Genomic DNA, 17,870 nt, shown 5'->3' with positions numbered 1-17,870 from the left:
AACGATCTCTTAATGCTTCTGGCAAGTTTATGCCCCATATGCATTTTCTAAATGGCCGTAAGCTCCATAATATTTTCCTTGTGATGCTTTGATGATACGAACTTGACAAAGTTCAGAACAGAAGCTACAGATCACAACAATGCTTTCATATTTTTTTATTTTGATTTAAAATGCATCGCTAGAGCTGCTTCGACATCAGAGCTGTTTAGTGCACCAGCAGGAAAGCAGGCAACGCATTAGTGATACCAAATCACATCTGTCCTGCTATTAACATGCCAAACTGAAATCAGAGTTGCAGACCATGAATATGCTACATGTTGTACTATCATATTGGCGAGACTTTATGTGTTCCCCAAGCTTCATTCAAATGTGCATCTACTGAATTTCGACACTAACAGTCCCATAAACTCACCATTAAGCCAAATATGCACATGGATCAATTACTTGCCAATGTACAAAGAATGCAAGTGATAGAAGGTGAGAGGCTTCAGGTGGCTGAAACTGATCAGAAATCAGTGGCTACAAGCCTACAACCCCACAATGACAGATACAATAGACTAGGAGGATGTTGAACACCAGAAGATACTATTACAGATAATATACAACCTAGCATGGGGACATATCCACAAAATCGGATAGGCACATGGTTCCACCCATCCATCCCCATTCACATTGGTCTGAACATAGATACTACCAAACATGTCAACTTACTCAGTACTACCAAGTATCCCAGACATAACACATCAGCTATACACAACTGCAATTCACAGCAATAATCATGTAAACAACATCTTGAGCTGCTCGATGCGAGCACCGCGGACCTCCTCATCTGTCAGGGCTCCAGAAATCATCCTTTGCTTGCGCACTTGCACCTGTTGCATTCGCTCCTCAACAGTATCCTGAAAAGACAAAGCATTTGAGGTTGCAGTAGCCTGGAATAGTTCAGGTGAATATCTCAAGAGGTTAGTGAATGTCATGGTTATTTACCTTCACGATGAAGCGTCTCACTTGGACCGCTCTTTTTTGCCCAATCCGATGAATTCTCATGATAGCCTGCTCTTCCACTGCAGGGTTCCACCATGGATCCTGCATAAACAAATAGCAGTGCCAGATAGCCAGTGGCCTATTAGTTAATGTCAAGACTAAAAAAAATTGTCATTTCACTGGATTGACAGGGTGTAGAATAAATACCATCAGGAAAACATTGGATGCTGCAGTAAGATTTAGCCCTACACCTCCAGCTTTGAGTGACATCAGTAGCACCTATTTTTTCATACAATCAGCATGCATAAAGAATTAACTTATGCAAAAAGGAAAGGCGGAGCATGTCTAAATATTGCTCATGCATACCAGCTTGTCCTGACTTTCACTAAACTCCTTCAGAACTTTTTCTTTATGCTTCTGGTTCAACTTGCCATCATATCTAAGGAACTTGATACCCTTATGATTGAAGGGGATCTCCAGAAGATCAAAGAATGAAGTAAACTGGCTGAATACAATGCTCTTCTCCCTTTTCTTCTGCAAACCCTCCAGAATCATGATAAGTTTGCTCACTTTGCAAGAGTCCTTCCAGTTATTTTCAGCATCAACCTGGAAGCGACACTGAGCAGGCAATATGATCAGGTCAGATTTGCTGATGTGACTTCGACAGAGCGGACATGGCCCTCCATCTGGAGTTCTCCAGCTAGAAAGAAGGCACTCGCGGCACATCCGGTGCGCGCAAGGCGTGAGCACAGGATCATCAGAAGCTGACTCAAGGCAGATAGGGCACTCGGTAGTAGCACCCTGGCGAATCTCTTCAGCCACCTCTTCCACATAAGCACGTGAGGGTAGTGCATTCTGTCTTCCAGAACAACTTTGGACTCCTTCAAGGAACCGCTGTGCTAGCTGGTCAAGGTCAGCATACTTTTGAGGATCAGCTCGGCTGCACATTAAGAATTCAGCAAACAATTAGACAAGGCAACGATGGAATGCAAAACAATAGGATATTGTTTCATGATGCAAGGCTAACCTGAAAACTAGAAAAGGGTGATTGCAGCATTGTCTTAGCCGGAGAAGTAGCTCAAGAATATTAGCATAGTTGTTATGAACACTGCCTTGTGCTACAAATTTGTCAAATTGAACCTGTTGGAGGTACCATTTTGTGTTAGACATGCACAAAACATTATTCATAAAAATCTCAACTACACGATATTGAGAAGAGCAATTCAATTTGACCAAGATAAACAATAATCCTGCCATTAGCACCACCAGTTAACTCAACCAACAAATATTGAAAACTAACTACAAATCCATACTGTAGTTGCAAATGAGCTAACAGTGAAACAAACATATACATTTTCATCTTGTATCATGTAAAAACAAAATTTAAACATAAATATACCTTTGATCTCCTGAAAAGCGCTTCATAGAAATCACGTTCCTGTTCAGATTGTTCACATTCTACAACTTCAATATGAGCTGGAGGGAGGACCAGTATTGGCCTGAAGCAAATATTTGAGCATCGTGAGACATTATATATGCTTATTTATGCAGTTGTGAACTTTAAAAGTATGAAGAAAACACATACTTTCCAATCTTGTCTTTTGTTTCCTTGGTCCTCCTCAGCATTAGTGGCCTGAGAATAGCTCTAACAATTTTCAATCCTCTATCATCACCATTCTCATAAGGTTTCTGAATAAGTTTCTGCCACCTAGAGAGATCAACAAAAATATCTCAAGTCAGGATTTTCAAAAAGAGATACTATAGCAGAGACAAGAAGTAAGATTCCATCCATACCAATTTGCACTGCACCATGGCTCAACATGTAAGAAGCAGAAAAGACTGTAGAGGTCCTCCAAATTATTCTAGAGCAAATGCGACAAAAAATATATACTTAGATCATGCTTACAAAAGTTGACACGTAAGATGCTGCCAGTTCAACTGAAAGTACTGAAAACAAATGTGAATATCAGTGGTGAAAGCATACTTGCAACGGTGTGCCTGTAAGGCACCATCTGCATTGTGAGTTTAATCCAAAAGCTGCTTGGGCCCCTTTAGTTTTAGGAGATTTTATTGTGTGAGCTTCGTCAAGCACAATCCTATACCAATCCATCCTGTGGAAGATGCTGGTGCGATCCTGTTAAAGTTAGCGTTTTCCATTAGTGTAAAATTATGATGGCCTTATTACTTCCAAAAATATAAAAATACAAAAAAAACTGGCAGCAGAGGGCAAATGCCAAACACATACAGCTTTGTATGCAGCTGAAAGGACACCATAAGTCGTTAACACAACATCATGCTCAGCCATCAGCATGAGGTTATCAGTTTTATCACCACCATAGTGCACAAAAACAGAAAGAGCTCCTTGCGTTGAATGTGCCTCCAGTTCATCCTGTGAGAAAGAACAATACTGTGTAATTATTTCTCTTGTGAGATTAAAGATCATTGAAAGAATTATTAAATTGGTTCAAGTGCACTGCATAGAAACAGAAAAAAGTGCAACTTAGCAGTGATAACGTCAATTACAGTGATAAAACAATGCATACTGAAAGACAAATGGTTGAACATAAGACGTTGGAAATGTACAAAAACAGAAGATGCTTACCTTCCATTGACCCAATAACGGCATGGGACAAATGATAAGGGTACCTCCTCTTACAGAGGATCTTGAGGTGTGTGCTCTGGTTCCATGATCTCTCAGAACTCTTGTATCTCTTTCTGTATAGTTGGAACACTCCCCCCTAGGGTTTGAAAGTATAAGAGCAATGGTCATCACAGTTTTGCCAAGACCCATTGCATCTGCCAGTATCTGCAAAGACAGGTAACACATAAATATGTTTCATAGTACGGCATCTAACTGCAGTGCAATTATGAGAAAGCAAACAATCATATTCAGGTAGATAAAGAAAATTGGAAGGACCATTCTGTTAGGATTAGGTTTATATCTAGCATCAATTTGCTGAGGAAAATGATCAAGCACGCAGAAACAAACATTGTCCCAAAACATCAAAGTGCAAGCAAGAGTATAACGTATAACACACCAATCCTCCATACAGAAGTAAAATTGATGTTATTTTTTGTCAAACAATTTAATGGCAGCATATAACATGGCATTATAACTGTTAACAGACAAGAAGTCGAAGAAAATGGAACAGCTACCTTTGAAAATATAATGCAAAGAAAGCACATGAGCAACTGAAACAAACTTACCCCTCCTCGTGCAGTCCCAGTTGCACTTGGAAATTGTGTTGTTGTTTGACCAGTGAAAATATTCACATATACTTGAGGAGCTCTCCTGTAAACAACAATAATTTCTTAGATATAACTATAACCCAATCACCATTTCTGCACTATTGTACAAAAGATGCTGAATAGAGCATACTTGTCTGCAATATTGTAGGCACTCCAACAGGGATGGAGAGTTTTTGTAGCCTCATTAGCATCCATTCCCTTCTCCAATTTAGACATCCAGAAGAGAGCTTGTTTTTGGTATGGTTTTAGAACAGAGACAAGGGTACTCGGAGGTTCCGCTTCCTGTTTTTACAGTTATGTAACTAAATATTTAGAAACAAACAATTCCACGAGCTTCTATTGTTACCTCCAAGTCAAATGTTTCAGCAGTGCCAACAAGTTTGTTCAAGGCCGCCTCTGAAATAGCCTGTTCATCAGGGCCTTGCTCTAGAAAAGTTTGGCCAAGCTCAGAAGTGGATTCAGCACCGTTGTTATGGTTCCCCTAATCCATATATCAAGGAAAATAATGCCAATGATGAATGAACACAAAGAAAAAAGCAACCGGCAATAATGCCAAGAAAGCATTAGTACAAGAAAAAGCTATAATTTTCAGCACTGCTAAAACACAACAATCGATCCAGTTCATTGGAGGAGTGCCCAAGTAGATGCTACAGTAAAGGAAAACATACTAATAATTGGTAACGGTAGAAAAACAGCGAGAAGTCTTGTTGCTTACCCTTAGAATTCTCTGCAGCTTTCTTGAGCTGAGGTCACCAAGAGAGAAATCATCCTGCGCATGGTAGGCATATAAACATTAGGAAAAAAACATGACAACATTCTAAAAACTAACAGAAGGAATCGATCAATGAGATACCTTGTTGGACGCCTTTAGCTTGAGTAAAGTAAGCAATTGATGAAGAGGACTGGAAGAGAAACTGACATTCACATGATAAAGCATGTCACAGGATGAGTTGTCCATTTCAGTGAACACAGATTTGTGGATGTATAAGCTGCACACAAAAAAACATTCAGCATTAGTACAATCAGATAAAATCTTAACAACTTGCTGACTAACATAACAACAAGAATGTCTCATCATCAGCCATTACCTAACATACAGCATAACCTCCTGCATCAACCTCAGCTCAATTGTTGGGAACACAACCTTCCCGTGAATCTTCACCTTGGACGAGTTGACAAGTGGGACAAGGCATTCTGACCACTCTGGGGGTAGCTTCCCAATCTACAAACACCATCAGGGAGAGTGAGACAGGATCGAAATTATAGTAATTTACTCGAATCATTCATTGGCAGGTTTATTCAAGAGTAAATAGGCATCACAAGATGAATTGAGAAACAACCTCTCCGGCTCGTTTGGTGGAGAAGCGCACAATCCCCGCCAGAGCCTTCACCTTCTTGGCTGACAACTTTAACCCCCCATAGCTCCTCTCGTACGAAGGGAAGGCGAAATGGACGATTTCCCCGGCGTCCATCCTCCTCCTCCCACGGTTGGTGGACAAGCCGGGCACATAGGACTTGCCAACGAGAAAAAAGTCGCGCTCCTCGGGAAAGTCGCCAAACTCAGCGTCCGGCGGCGCCACCACCATCCTCAGGTCCGTCACCGGGGCGGGCGCAATCGCCCTGAGAGGCCGCGGCAGCGTAGGCGCCGGTGCCCGCGCCCGCGGTTCGTACATCTCGACGTCCACAGGCGGCGGCGGTGCAGGCAGGACGGGCCCCGCGTCGTACATCTGGACGTCCAGGGGCGGCACCACCAGGATGGGCCTCGGGTCGCACGTCTCCGCGCCGCCGGGCGGCGGCAGCGCTCGGATGGGCCGCGGGTTGAGGTACGGCACCGGGTGGGTGGTGGTGAGGTCGATGGTCTCCACCACCTCCTCCCTCGGCCTCTTCTTGGGCCGCGGCACGAGGCTTATGCCGCCGCCGACGCTCGCCGCAGCCGCAGCCGCGCCTCTCCTGGGCGCGTCGCGGGCGTCGGCGGCGGGCTTCTCCTCCTTCTTGACCCGATGCGGCACCACCAACGGCTCGCTCTTCACCTTGGCGGCGGCCTTCGCGGAGGCGGCGTCGGAATCTTGGCTCCCCACGTCCTCGTCGACGGGGTCCTCGGCCTTCACCTTCGCGGGCGGCGGGGCACCGCCGACGTCGCGCTCCGCCTTGACCGGCTTCGGGGCGCCGCGGCCCTCGCTGGTGGGCCCGACCTCGGCGGCGCCGGCGGAGTCGTCGAGGAGCGCGTTGACGGCGCGCTCGGTGTTGCCGCCGCACCGGGAGAGCGCGGCGACGACGCGGGCCTCGGGGAGGCCCGCGCCCAGGACGGCGCGCACGGCGGCGATCTCGTCGGCGAAGAGGACGGCCTGGGACGGGGACACCTGCCAGCCGGAGGAGTCGTCGTCGACGGAGACCGGCATGGCGGCTACCGGCGCGGTGAGAGCGAGCCCGGGGAGTAGTAGTGGGCGGCGGCGGCGCGAAGCGGGCGGGAGTGGGAGAGGTTGGAGCGAGGAGGGAGGGGAGGTTCGGGGACGGAGGGAAATGGTGGATTGGCGGGGGTTTGGAGCGGGGGTTTTAAGGGATTTGGGGGATTTTTTTTGGCGGGGAAGGAGGGAAGGAGGGAATTTGGCGGGGGAGGGAAAATGGAGGAGGCGGCGGTGACGGTGAAATTTTGACGAGAGGGGTGTTTGTTAAACTTTAGCCCTATCACATTGGATGTTTGGGTACTAATTAGAAGGACTAAATATAAGTTAATTACAAAACTAATTGCAAAACCCCTAGGCTAAATCGCGAGACGAATCTATTAAGCCTAATTAATCCATCATTAGTGAATGGTTACTGTAGCACCACATTGTCAAATCATGGACTAATTAGGTTTAATAGATTCGTCTCGCAATTTAGTCTAGGGGTTGTGTAATTAGTTTTGTAATTAGTCTAGATTTAATACTCCTAATTAATGTCCAAACATTCAATGTGACGGGAGCTAAAATTTAACCCCCTACTCCCAAACATCCCCGAGGAGTTATCGCCTGGCGGTCGCGGGAGAGACTGGGGACGAACGACAGGGGCGGTGAAAAGGCACGGGCGGCCGCGCGTGCGCACGGGGGGGTCTCCCGGTGTTGTCGCACCGCGTCTGTCCTCGGGACCCGCCCTAGTGGTCTTCTGTGCCGCGTTTAGCAGCCCGTACAGAGGTTGAGCCTGGTTGGCCTCCCGGTCAGGCCCGCGTGGTAAAAAATAGCCCGCCAGCTTGCACCGTACGGAACACTAAAGCCGACTGTTTCACGCGGTGCAGGCTTGTGTGAGCACGTTTTCACACACGTGGAGGAAAGCGGGGGAGACGGACGTGGTCTAGCACCATTATTTGAGCTAGTTAGGGCTACCACCACCGGTATATAGCGATGGCCTCCTGGCGTGTTGCCCTCCTCCGCTGCAGACGCACCGCTCCACCGACTCCTTCACTCCTCTCTCTTATCTCCCTTTCGCACTTGACTCCTCCACTCCTCTCCTCTCATCGCGGTAACTTAAGGGCGGAGGCGACGGCGCGGCTGGTAGTGGGGTGCCTGATCTGGAGGTGTCCGTGGTCGCCTGCATCGGCGGCCGTGGGTACTTCTTCACCGGCGAGCGTCGGGTCTCCGTCAGCAACGAACACTGAATCCGTGCTTCGTCTTCGTCACTGAGCAGATCTGCTACCTCTTCGTCCCCAACAACTTGAGCAACATTTCATCCCCAGCGTGACCTGCTTCTTCCTCTCCACCGAGCAGATTTGCGTCATCTACTTGCTGTTCTAGGCATCCCTCGGCTCGTCCACCGGCACACGCTACTTCTTCATCTTCCCCATGACAGTCGTCTTCATCTTCACGGAGGTATGGCTCGGATCCACTATCCTCTTGCAGTTAGGGTCCCCACGGAGTGGATCTGATATTACAATTTCTTTGTGCGGTTAGTGGGGTGTCCTCACCGAATCTACATATCTATTTGATGCACTGTCCTAGCTTCTATGCCTTGGTTTGTTGTTTACTGTCGATTCATGAGGTTATTTACCATTCATGTGTAGTTACCACATGGATGTGGACTTGTTGCCATGAACATGTCTCTAATGTCGGTCTGTGTTGATGATGAGGAGCCTGCCTAGGCTAATAAGGTTGTTCTGTGAAATAATGAGCCTCTAGAGGCTACCTTGGGTAGCAGCCGTGGCAATGATGCTGTTGTGGGGTTTTCTTTGTTCGATGACGTTGAGGAGAAGCCTCTGGGAGGCTACTTTTTGTAGCTGCTGGGGCAATGATACCTGTGGACCTGTTTCCTTGTATGCTATCTGGTTTTGGAGGATGATGTGTTCAAGAGGAGCCTTTGGGAGGCTACTTTGGCAGTAGCCAAGGTAGTGATACCTGTTCGACCTGTTGACTTGTTTGTTGGGTGTTTTTGGTCGATCATGTGTTTAGGAGGAGCCTCTGGGAGGCTACTTTGGTAGCAGCCAAGGCTGTTGGAGGTATGCCCTAGAGGCAATCATAGAGATGATGATATTCCATTTGTATCCATGATTTGTATGTTGTGTTCATTGAATATTCATTGAAGGCTCCTTGAATTGATTTGCATTCGGTCCTTGAGAAGGACAAGTTGAATGGAACAAACTACTCGGATTGGATCCGTAACCTGAGAATTGTTCTCAGGGCTGATAAAAAGGAAGATGTTCTAGACACCCCACTACCACCAGTACCTGCTGATGATGCATCTGCTGCCGTTAAGGCTGCTTACAAGAAGGCATTTGATGCTAATCTTGAGGTAAGCTGCCTTATGCTTGCTTGCATGGAACCCGAGCTGCAGATGCAGTTCGAAACAAATCACGAGGCACACGATATGATCGTGGCGCTCAAGGACATGTTCGAGACACAGGCTAGGACCGAAAGGTTCAATGTGTCCAAAGCCTTTCTGGAGTGCAAGTTAGCAGAAGGCGCAGCAGTAGGACCACATGTAATCAAGATGGTTGGTTAAACTCAGCGATTGGAGAAGCTGGGCTTCCCAATGGGCAAAGAGTTGGCCACTGACTTCATTCTTTCATCTCTTCCGCCTAGCTATGGGAACTTCATCTCGAACTACCATATGCATGGGACGGAGAAGGGTTTGAATGAACTGTGTGGTATGCTCAAGACAGCAGAGGTAGACATCAAGAAAAGCGCTAGTACCAGCCATGTGATGGCTATACAGAACAAGCCTAGCTTTAAGAAGAAGGGCAATTCTTGGAAGAAGAAGGGTAAGGCTGGAGTGTCCAAGCCAAACCCAGCGCCCAAGGCTAAAGCTGGACCTACTCCAGATAAAGAGTGCTTTTACTGTCATGAACTTGGTCACTGGAAGAGAAACTGCAAGCAGTACCTAGCTTCGTTGAAGAATGGCGGAAGTAAGAGTACTTCTACCTCAGGTACGCTTGTTGTTAATGTTATAGACAACATATTTCTCGCTGATACAATTATTAATTCTTGGGTATTTGATACCGGATCGGTTGCTCATATTTGCAATTCGATGCAGGGAATGATAAGAAGTAGAAGCGTGGAAAGAGGAGAAGTTGATTTCCGCGTGGGCAATAATGCAAGAGTTGCTGCGTTGACCGTCGGGATGATGCAACTCCACCTCCCGTCAGGATTTATTATGGAGTTGAATAATTGTTATTTTGTTCCTAGTTTAAGTCGAAACATTTTGTCTCCTTCATGCTTGATGAAGGATGGTTATTCATTTGCGAGTGAAAACAATGGTTGTGTGATCTCTAAGAATAATATGTTTATGGCTTTTGCACCCATTGTGAATGGATTATTTGTTTTAAATCTTGATGGTTCACCTGTCTGTAATGTAAATGCTAAAAGGCCTCGGCCTAATGATTTGAGTCCTACCTACTTGTGGCATTGTCGTTTGGGTCATATAAGTGAAAAGCGCATGAAGAAGCTCCATTCTGATGGACTTCTAACTTCGTTTGATTTTGAATCATACGAGACATGTGAGGCTTGCTTGCTAGGCAAGATGACTAAGATGCCTTTCACAGGATTTACTAAGAGAGCAGTAGACTTGTTGGAACTTGTACATAGTGATGTATGCGGACCAATGAGCACGACGGCTAGAGGAGGATTCCAATACTTCATAACTTTCACTGATGATTTTAGTAGATATGGCTATGTCTACTTGATGAGGCACAAGTCTGAAACCTTTGAAAAGTTCAAGGAATTTCAGAATGAAGTTGAAAATCAGCGTGGCAAGAAAATTAAGGCCTTACGATCTGATCGTGGAGGCGAGTATTTGACCCACGAGTTTAGCAATCATCTAAAGAGTTGCGGAATTGTTCCACAACTTACACCGCCTGGAACACCTCAGAGAAACGGTGTGTCCGAGCGACGTAATCGAACTTTGTTAGACATGGTTCGATCAATGATGAGCCAGTCGGACCTACCGTTGTCATTTTGGGGATACGCTCTAGAAACAGCAGCTTTCACACTTAATAGGGTACCATCTAAATCCGTAGTTAAGACACCATATGAGATATGGACTGGAAAGGTTCCTAGTTTATCTTTTCTAAAGATTTGGGGATGTGAAGTGTTTGTCAAGCGACTTCAGTCGGACAAGATCACACCCAAGTCGGATAAGTGCATTTTCGTGGGATATCCAAAGGAAACTTTGGGATATTATTTCTACAACCGATCAGAAGGCAAAGTGTTTGTCGCTCGGAATGGGGTTTTCCTAGAGAAAGAGTTTCTCAAAGGAGAAAAGAGTGGAAAGACAGTGCATCTTGAAGAAGTTCAAGATGAGCCGATCGGGCAAGAATCAATGAGTGATGCTAACGTAGCAGAACAAGTTGAGATACCCATGGCAAGAGAAGCACCGCCACAACCACGAAGGTCGGCAAGGCTCCGCGAAATGCGGGAAATATTATTGTTGGACAATGATGAGCCTGCGACATATGCAGAAGCAATGATGGACCCAGACTCCGAAAAATGGTAGAATGCCATGCAATCCGAAATAGAGTCCATGGGAGACAATCAAGTTTGGAACTTGGTTGACCCGCCTGATGATGTTAAAGCCATAGAGTGCAAGTGAATCTATAAGAAGAAAAAGGACATGGATGGAAATGTTCACATCTATAAAGCACGACTTGTCGCAAAAGGTTTTCGACAAGTTCAAGGAGTTGACTACGACGAGACCTTCTCGCCCGTAGTGATGCTTAAGTCCATTCGGATTATTCTAGCTATAGCTGCATATTTCGATTATGAGATATGGCAGATGGATGTCAAGACAGCTTTCCTGAATGGAAACCTAGCTGAGGATGTGTATATGATACAGCCCGAGGGTTTTGTCGATCCGAAAAATGCTGGAAAGGTATGCAAGCTTCAGAGATCCATTTATGGATTGAAGCAAGCATCTAGGAGTTGGAACATTCATTTTGATGAAGTGGTCAAAGGGTTTGACTTCACCAAGAACGAAGAAGAGTCTTGTGTTTACAAGAAGGTTAGTGGGAGCTCTGTAGTATTTCTAATCTTATATGTGGATGATATATTACTGATTGGAAATAACATTCCTATGCTTGAGTCCGTAAAGACTTCACTGAAAAATAGTTTTTCGATGAAGGACTTAGGGGAAGCGGCATATATTCTGGGCATTAAGATCTATAGAGATAGATCAAGAAGGCTTATAGGTTTAAGCCAAGATACTTACATTGACAAAGTGTTGAAGCGGTTCAGCATGGAAGAGGCAAAGAAAGGGTTCTTGCCTATGTCACATGGCATACATCTCAGCAAGACTCAGTGTCCTTCGACTGCTGATGAGCGGGATCGCATGAGTAGAGTGCCATATGCCTCGGCTATTGGATCTATCATGTATGCAATGATAAGTACTCGCCCAGATGTTTCATATGCGCTAAGTATGACAAGCAGGCACCAATCTGATCCAGGTGAGAGTCACTGGACAGCGGTGAAAAACATTCTTAAGTACTTGAGAAGGACTAAAGATATGTTCCTCATCTATGGAGGTGAGGAGGAGCTCGTTGTAACAGGTTACACCGATGCTAGTTTCCAAACTGACAGAGATGATTCAAAGTCACAATCAGGATTTGTGTTCACACTAAATGGTGGTGCTGTTAGTTGGAAGAGTTACAAGCAGGAGACGGTCGCCGATTCTACGACAGAAGCCGAGTACATCGCAGATTCAGAAGCCGCGAAGGAAGGTGTTTGGATAAGGAATTTCCTCATTGAGCTTGGTGTGTTCCCGAATGCGTCCAGCCCATTGAATCTCTACTGTGATAACAATGGGGCAATTGCGCAAGCAAAGGAGCCAAGGAACCACCAGAAGAACAAACACGTAATGCGGCGATTTCATCTCATTCGAGACTTCGTTAACCAGGGTGAGATCAAGATATGCAAAATACACACGGATCTGAACATTTCTGATCCGTTGACAAAACCACTCCCGCAGGCTAAGCATGATGCGCATTAAGAGCTATGGGTATTAGGTACCTTCTAGATTGACTCTAGTGCAAGTGGGAGACTGTTGGAGGTATGCCCTAGAGGCAATCATAGAGATGATGATATTCCATTTGTATCCATGATTTGTATGTTGTGTTCATTGAATATCCATTGAAGGCTACTTGAATTGATTTGCAATTATGTGAATTGTATGTGAAACTCTTTACTTGTATGGTTATTCTAAAGTTGTCCCTAGTCGGAGTTCATGTGAGGACACACATGAATATTAGACTAGCACATGTATTAGTTGATGACTATGTTTCACAAGTCATGGACATGGAGATGTTGAACTAATAATGTGGACACATGTGGAGACATGTGCTAGGACTGACCCAACACGAGAAGTAGTTCTCTCTTTAAACAACATATATGCTTTGTCCTTAGACCTGAGATTGTCGCATGTATTCTAGATGTGGATCGACCTACTTAGGGACTATCAAACGCTACGCCGTAACAGGGTAGTTATAAAGGTAGTTTTCAGGTTTGTCAAGAAGCATGCTATGAGACATGGTCAATCAAGATGGGATTTGCCCCTCTCTGATTGAGAGTGATATCTCTGGGCCCCTGGAGTGATCGGATCCGAAAATGCATGGCCATGCTACGTACGGTTAAGAGTTAACCTACAAAGGGATTCCGAATCACAGGATCGAGAAAGAGCGGTCGGCTTGAAGCTAGACCAAATATCGTGAGGCAAAGGGAATAGCATATATATTATGTTGTGATGGTTCGTCTGATATGATCTTCGTGTGCGTATAGGAGTTGGCACATCTTGCTAGAGGCCGCTACCGACTATTGGGCCGAGTAGGAGTACTCGGGCCATGTCTATACGTATCCGAACCCATAGGGTCACACACTTAAGGGGCTGGAAGCCCAATTCGGATCAGATCCGAGTTGGATTAGGTTTAGAAGTACTAATGGGCCTCGGATCCAGAGGCCCGTCAGGAACCTCTATAAATAGAGGGGTGGGGGCGCCCTAGGGTTTACACCTTTTGGCGAAACACACCTGCCGCGCCTCCCACGCCCTCGCCTGTTGCAACTCGCGGATCTAGCAGTCCGGCTTGTGACGCTTCCTCCCTGCACGTGTGGATACCTTGGAGGTGTTGCGCCTGCAGCAATTGGACGAGCCGCTGACGAGCCACGACGAGCCGACGACGAGCCGCGGCACCGGAGGCGATCTTGCTGCACGTGGACGAGCTGCTGAGGAGCTGCTGGACGTGATCGACTACGTACGACTACGTTGATCGACTACGTACGACTACGTGATCGTCTTCACTGCATCGACGCATATCTACATCTTCCGCACCAGTAGTGCGTCGAGTGGTAATCCCGTGATCCTTATACGGCAATTCTTCCTGGTTATACGCGGTAGATTTTTTGAATTGCGCTAGTGTAGCCTACCTCGTATCCCAACAAAGGCAATGAACCTTCTATTGCCATGCTGTTGTATACTGCCACACCTTAGAATGTCTTCAGTTCCATTTCAGTACTCAAGTTCTAAAATTTCTTTATTACCATTCCATATTATAGATGGAGTTGCATGACTACAGTACTAGGATGGCTTCTCAAGCTGCTGCTCTTGTTGTTGTATGTATTGCATTTCTGTACACTAGGCTTAGGAGGGATAGGTCTGATTCAGATGGAGAAGAGAACTCTATTTGGGTTCCTAGGGTAGTGGTCGATGCTGAGAGGCAAGCAAACCTAGATAAGATATATAACTGCACAGAGGTTGAGTTTGTAAGCATGCTAAGGATGCATATAGCTCCTTCTTTCAATTGGTTAACCTGTTTAGGAAGAGTCACCTCCTAGAGGACAGCATACACACTAGTGTTGAGGAACAGGTTGCCATGTTCCTCCACATTGTGGGACACAACCAGAGATTTAGGGTGATCCATTACACCTTTAGAAGATCCATAGAGACTGCCAGTAGGTACTTTGCACAGGTGCTTTATGCAGTTGGGGTGCTGAGGGGTGTAATGGTGCCACCCATCCTAAAATCCTTGGGAGCCAGAGATGGAACTCATACTCCAAGGTACTTGGGTAGTTTATATTGTACATTGTTGCTGCACTTTTATTTACACAATACATGGTACGCTGATGCATGCATGTTAATTCTCCTAGGACTACAATGGAGCTATTGATGGTACCTACATTCTTGCTAGAGTGCCATTTAAGATGCAGGCTGCTTTTAGAGGCCGTAAGAGCAGCACAACACAGAATGTGCTAGCGGCTGTTGATTTCGACACGAGGTTCACCTATGTCCTTGCTGGGTGGGAAGGATCAGCTCATGATGTGCTAATCCTAGTTGATGCGTTAGAGCGGGATGATGGGCTGAGGGTGCCACAAGGTACATTGTCCACCGAGCTTGTTACAGGTACAAGTTATTTTGTTTTCTTCCACTAGGTAGCTCATGTACCGTAAATCCATTCATGTGTAGGGAAACTACCTTACTGATGTTGGCTACGCTTTGTGGCCTGGATTCCTTCCTCCATATCAGGCTGTTAGGTATCACATATCCGAGGAGAACCCCTAGTAATGTTAAGGAACTATTCAACTTAAGGCATTCATCCCTCTGCACAACAGTTGAGAGGGCATTTGGGGCTCTTATGGGCAGGTTTCGAATGCTAGACAATAAGCCATACCATTCATACCCCTCTCAATTTAAGGTTGTCATTGATTATTGTATTATGCATAACTGGATCTTAAGGTTTGGGTAGATGAAGTTTTCCCAGGGGAGGATTTCTCCCCACCACCCTGAAAAACACAGCCTACACCCACTTATGCAGCCATGTCATAGGAAGCTACGGCCTAGGGTGCTAAGAGGGATGAGTGGGCTTTAGCTATATGGCAGAACAAGGGGTCTTCTAGGGTGTAGTGTCTTGTGTGCTTTAGTGGAACTGTAAGGAACCATAGTGTGACAGTAATGTGATGCTGGCTAGAACTTGCTGAGACCTCAACTATACTTAATTTAATTTGCTTTCTCCCGGCATCTGCTGTTGTTTAAATTCTGTTTGTTTCTGCACATTTGCTATTGCTATTTTGTTTTCATTACCTTCTGGTTACTTTGATGTTTTCCCTGCTGCCTGTTAATTTACTATTAATTTAGCGACACAAGGGCTACAATGACCTAACCTGTGATATGTTTGGTATTTAATGGTTTGTGGTGCAATCTATGCTATTGGTTATCTAGGTCAATTGTAGAGGAGGACATGTTCTTTGATTCTACTGCTGCTAGGTTTGCTAGTGCTAGTCAGGGTGTTGCTGGTGTGGGTGGTGCTGCTGGTGCTGTTGCTCAAGCTCTGTGGGATGGTGGTGGCGGCGGCGGCGGTGGTGGTCCTACAGGACTGGGGGGTGGTGCTGCTAGTGGTGGTGGTTATGGACAGGGTGGTGGAGCTAGTGGTGGTCTGCCTCGTCTTCTTATGAGGTGGACCACTGCCACCACCGGGTTTGTGCTGCGTCGCATATGTGAGCTCATTAGCACTGGTGTGAGGCCTGAGAAGGGATTCAAGGAGGTACATGTGTGGCCAAGGCACTGCGGGAATGGACTAGGGAGCATGTCACCGCCATTCAAGTGTACAACCACCTGCGTAAGTGGCGGCAGAGGTGGCGTTGGGTGTGCACGCTCAGGGACCTCAGTGGTGCTCTCTTGGATGGTGACACGTGCAACATCACTCTTGAGCAAGAGCACTACCTGGGACACTTCAAGGTGAGTGGTTCATTATGGTTTCTGTTTATTTTTCATTAACCGCTTTCATTTCCCTTTGGTAAGTACTAACTTAGCTTGTTATTGTTGGTATTTTGTTTTGTAGGATCATCACGAGGACGCTGAGCTGTTGAACAAGCCCATTGAGCAGTACACGTAGATGGAGATCATCTTTGGAGGGGCATGGGAACAGGCCACTAGACCATGGGTTCTAGGGAGGCACTGTGTGTGTTTTCTGGGTTTAGGGAGACAATAGAGAAGAAGGTGGACAAACAACAGCTGGTTGACCTGACTTCGACTGAGCAGCAGGTGGACCAAAAGATGGTCACCAAGGCTATTGTCTTTGGTGAGGGTTCAAAGGCCCCTGGATGTTGTGCTGGGAACAATTGGAAGAGGGCTGACATGTCCGAGGAGGAGGTACTTATCCTTACCAACATGACAGATGCTGTGAACAATGTGGCTGCTACACTGAGGGAGACTGGGCCTGAGCAAGTGCACCCTGACCTCTGCAATGCTATGATGTTGACCCCTAAATTCTCTAAGGAGGCCCTCATCATTGCTTTTATCCACCTCCTGGACAACAAGTCATAGGGCAATGCCTTTGTGAAGATGGATGAGAACCACCACACACATGGATCAAAAAGAGTGTTAAACACACATGGAAGGCACGGAGGTCCAAAGAAGTTGATTGGGGACCAAGTCCGAGAATTTCCAGTGTTCCCCACCAGGTCACCATGTCACTTTTGGTCTAAGGAAAGAAAGAAATCAAATCCAACATGTTTCGGAGTAGGATTGGGACTGCAAAACAACACCAAATTGTGACGGTCACCACGGTCGCATACGGACTCGGATTGGGACGTTCAAGTACTTCATGGAAACCTTATCAAGTCTATTTTCATATGGATTTAGACTGATGTCTGTATCTTTTCTGTCATTTTACTACATAGGCCTTTTTCTGTCTATGGTGCTTTGTCACCTTATTTTCGCCAAATGGGCCGTGTATCAAGTTGGGTCCATTAGGGACGCATCCTAGGGTTGGAGCACGACCCCAACACTCTGGTGGTACCCCTTAGCCGCCACCAATAACAATTGGGTTTTACTTAGATGAAAGTTTAGCTACTGCTACTTCATTGTAAACGCGTGTGTCGATTAGACTACCCGATTTGCTTGATTCAGAATCCCAAATTCAAGTGTATCAGATTCATCTCTTGAGCAAGGTCTATGCACTATTTGCTTGTCCACTTGTTCTTGCTTGTTCTTCGATTTTCTTGCATGTTGAAGGTTGTTCGTGGCATGGCAAGAACAGCAACAAATTGGAGCCGGTGTAACTGTCGCTAAGGCGCAACACTCCTGTTGGTCGTTGTAGTCAAGCAGCACAACGTCGGATCCACCCCAAATCGAGTTATCCCCCACTCACCAAAAGATCGGGAACAAACCCTAGCAGGTTCATATCACCTAACCAC

The 17,870-nt window shown here is 46.0% G+C and overlaps 1 protein-coding gene across 1 annotated transcript; it reads right to left on the bottom strand.

Annotated features, from left to right (window-relative positions):
* Nucleotides 1-414: 414 nt before the first annotated feature.
* On the bottom strand, nucleotides 415-6,759 carry LOC117865542 (DNA repair protein RAD5B). The gene is made up of 18 exons (XM_034749765.2): nucleotides 5,574-6,759; nucleotides 5,322-5,455; nucleotides 5,087-5,222; nucleotides 4,949-5,002; nucleotides 4,580-4,714; nucleotides 4,364-4,515; nucleotides 4,192-4,276; nucleotides 3,587-3,790; nucleotides 3,230-3,373; nucleotides 2,969-3,118; nucleotides 2,779-2,846; nucleotides 2,570-2,692; nucleotides 2,384-2,483; nucleotides 2,012-2,124; nucleotides 1,351-1,924; nucleotides 1,192-1,263; nucleotides 988-1,086; nucleotides 415-899 (listed from the first exon to the last, which is right to left on the bottom strand). Exons 1-18 carry the CDS (start codon nucleotides 6,630-6,632, stop codon nucleotides 777-779), a joined length of 3,525 nt encoding a protein of 1,174 aa, XP_034605656.1. The 5' UTR covers nucleotides 6,633-6,759; the 3' UTR covers nucleotides 415-776.
* Between the last annotated feature and the right edge of the window lie 11,111 nt (nucleotides 6,760-17,870).

This window comes from Setaria viridis, chromosome 7, assembly GCF_005286985.2.
Source record: "Setaria viridis chromosome 7, Setaria_viridis_v4.0, whole genome shotgun sequence".
Classification (NCBI taxonomy): Eukaryota; Viridiplantae; Streptophyta; class Magnoliopsida; order Poales; family Poaceae; genus Setaria; species Setaria viridis.
This window is presented reverse-complemented; position numbering and strand designations above follow the sequence as displayed.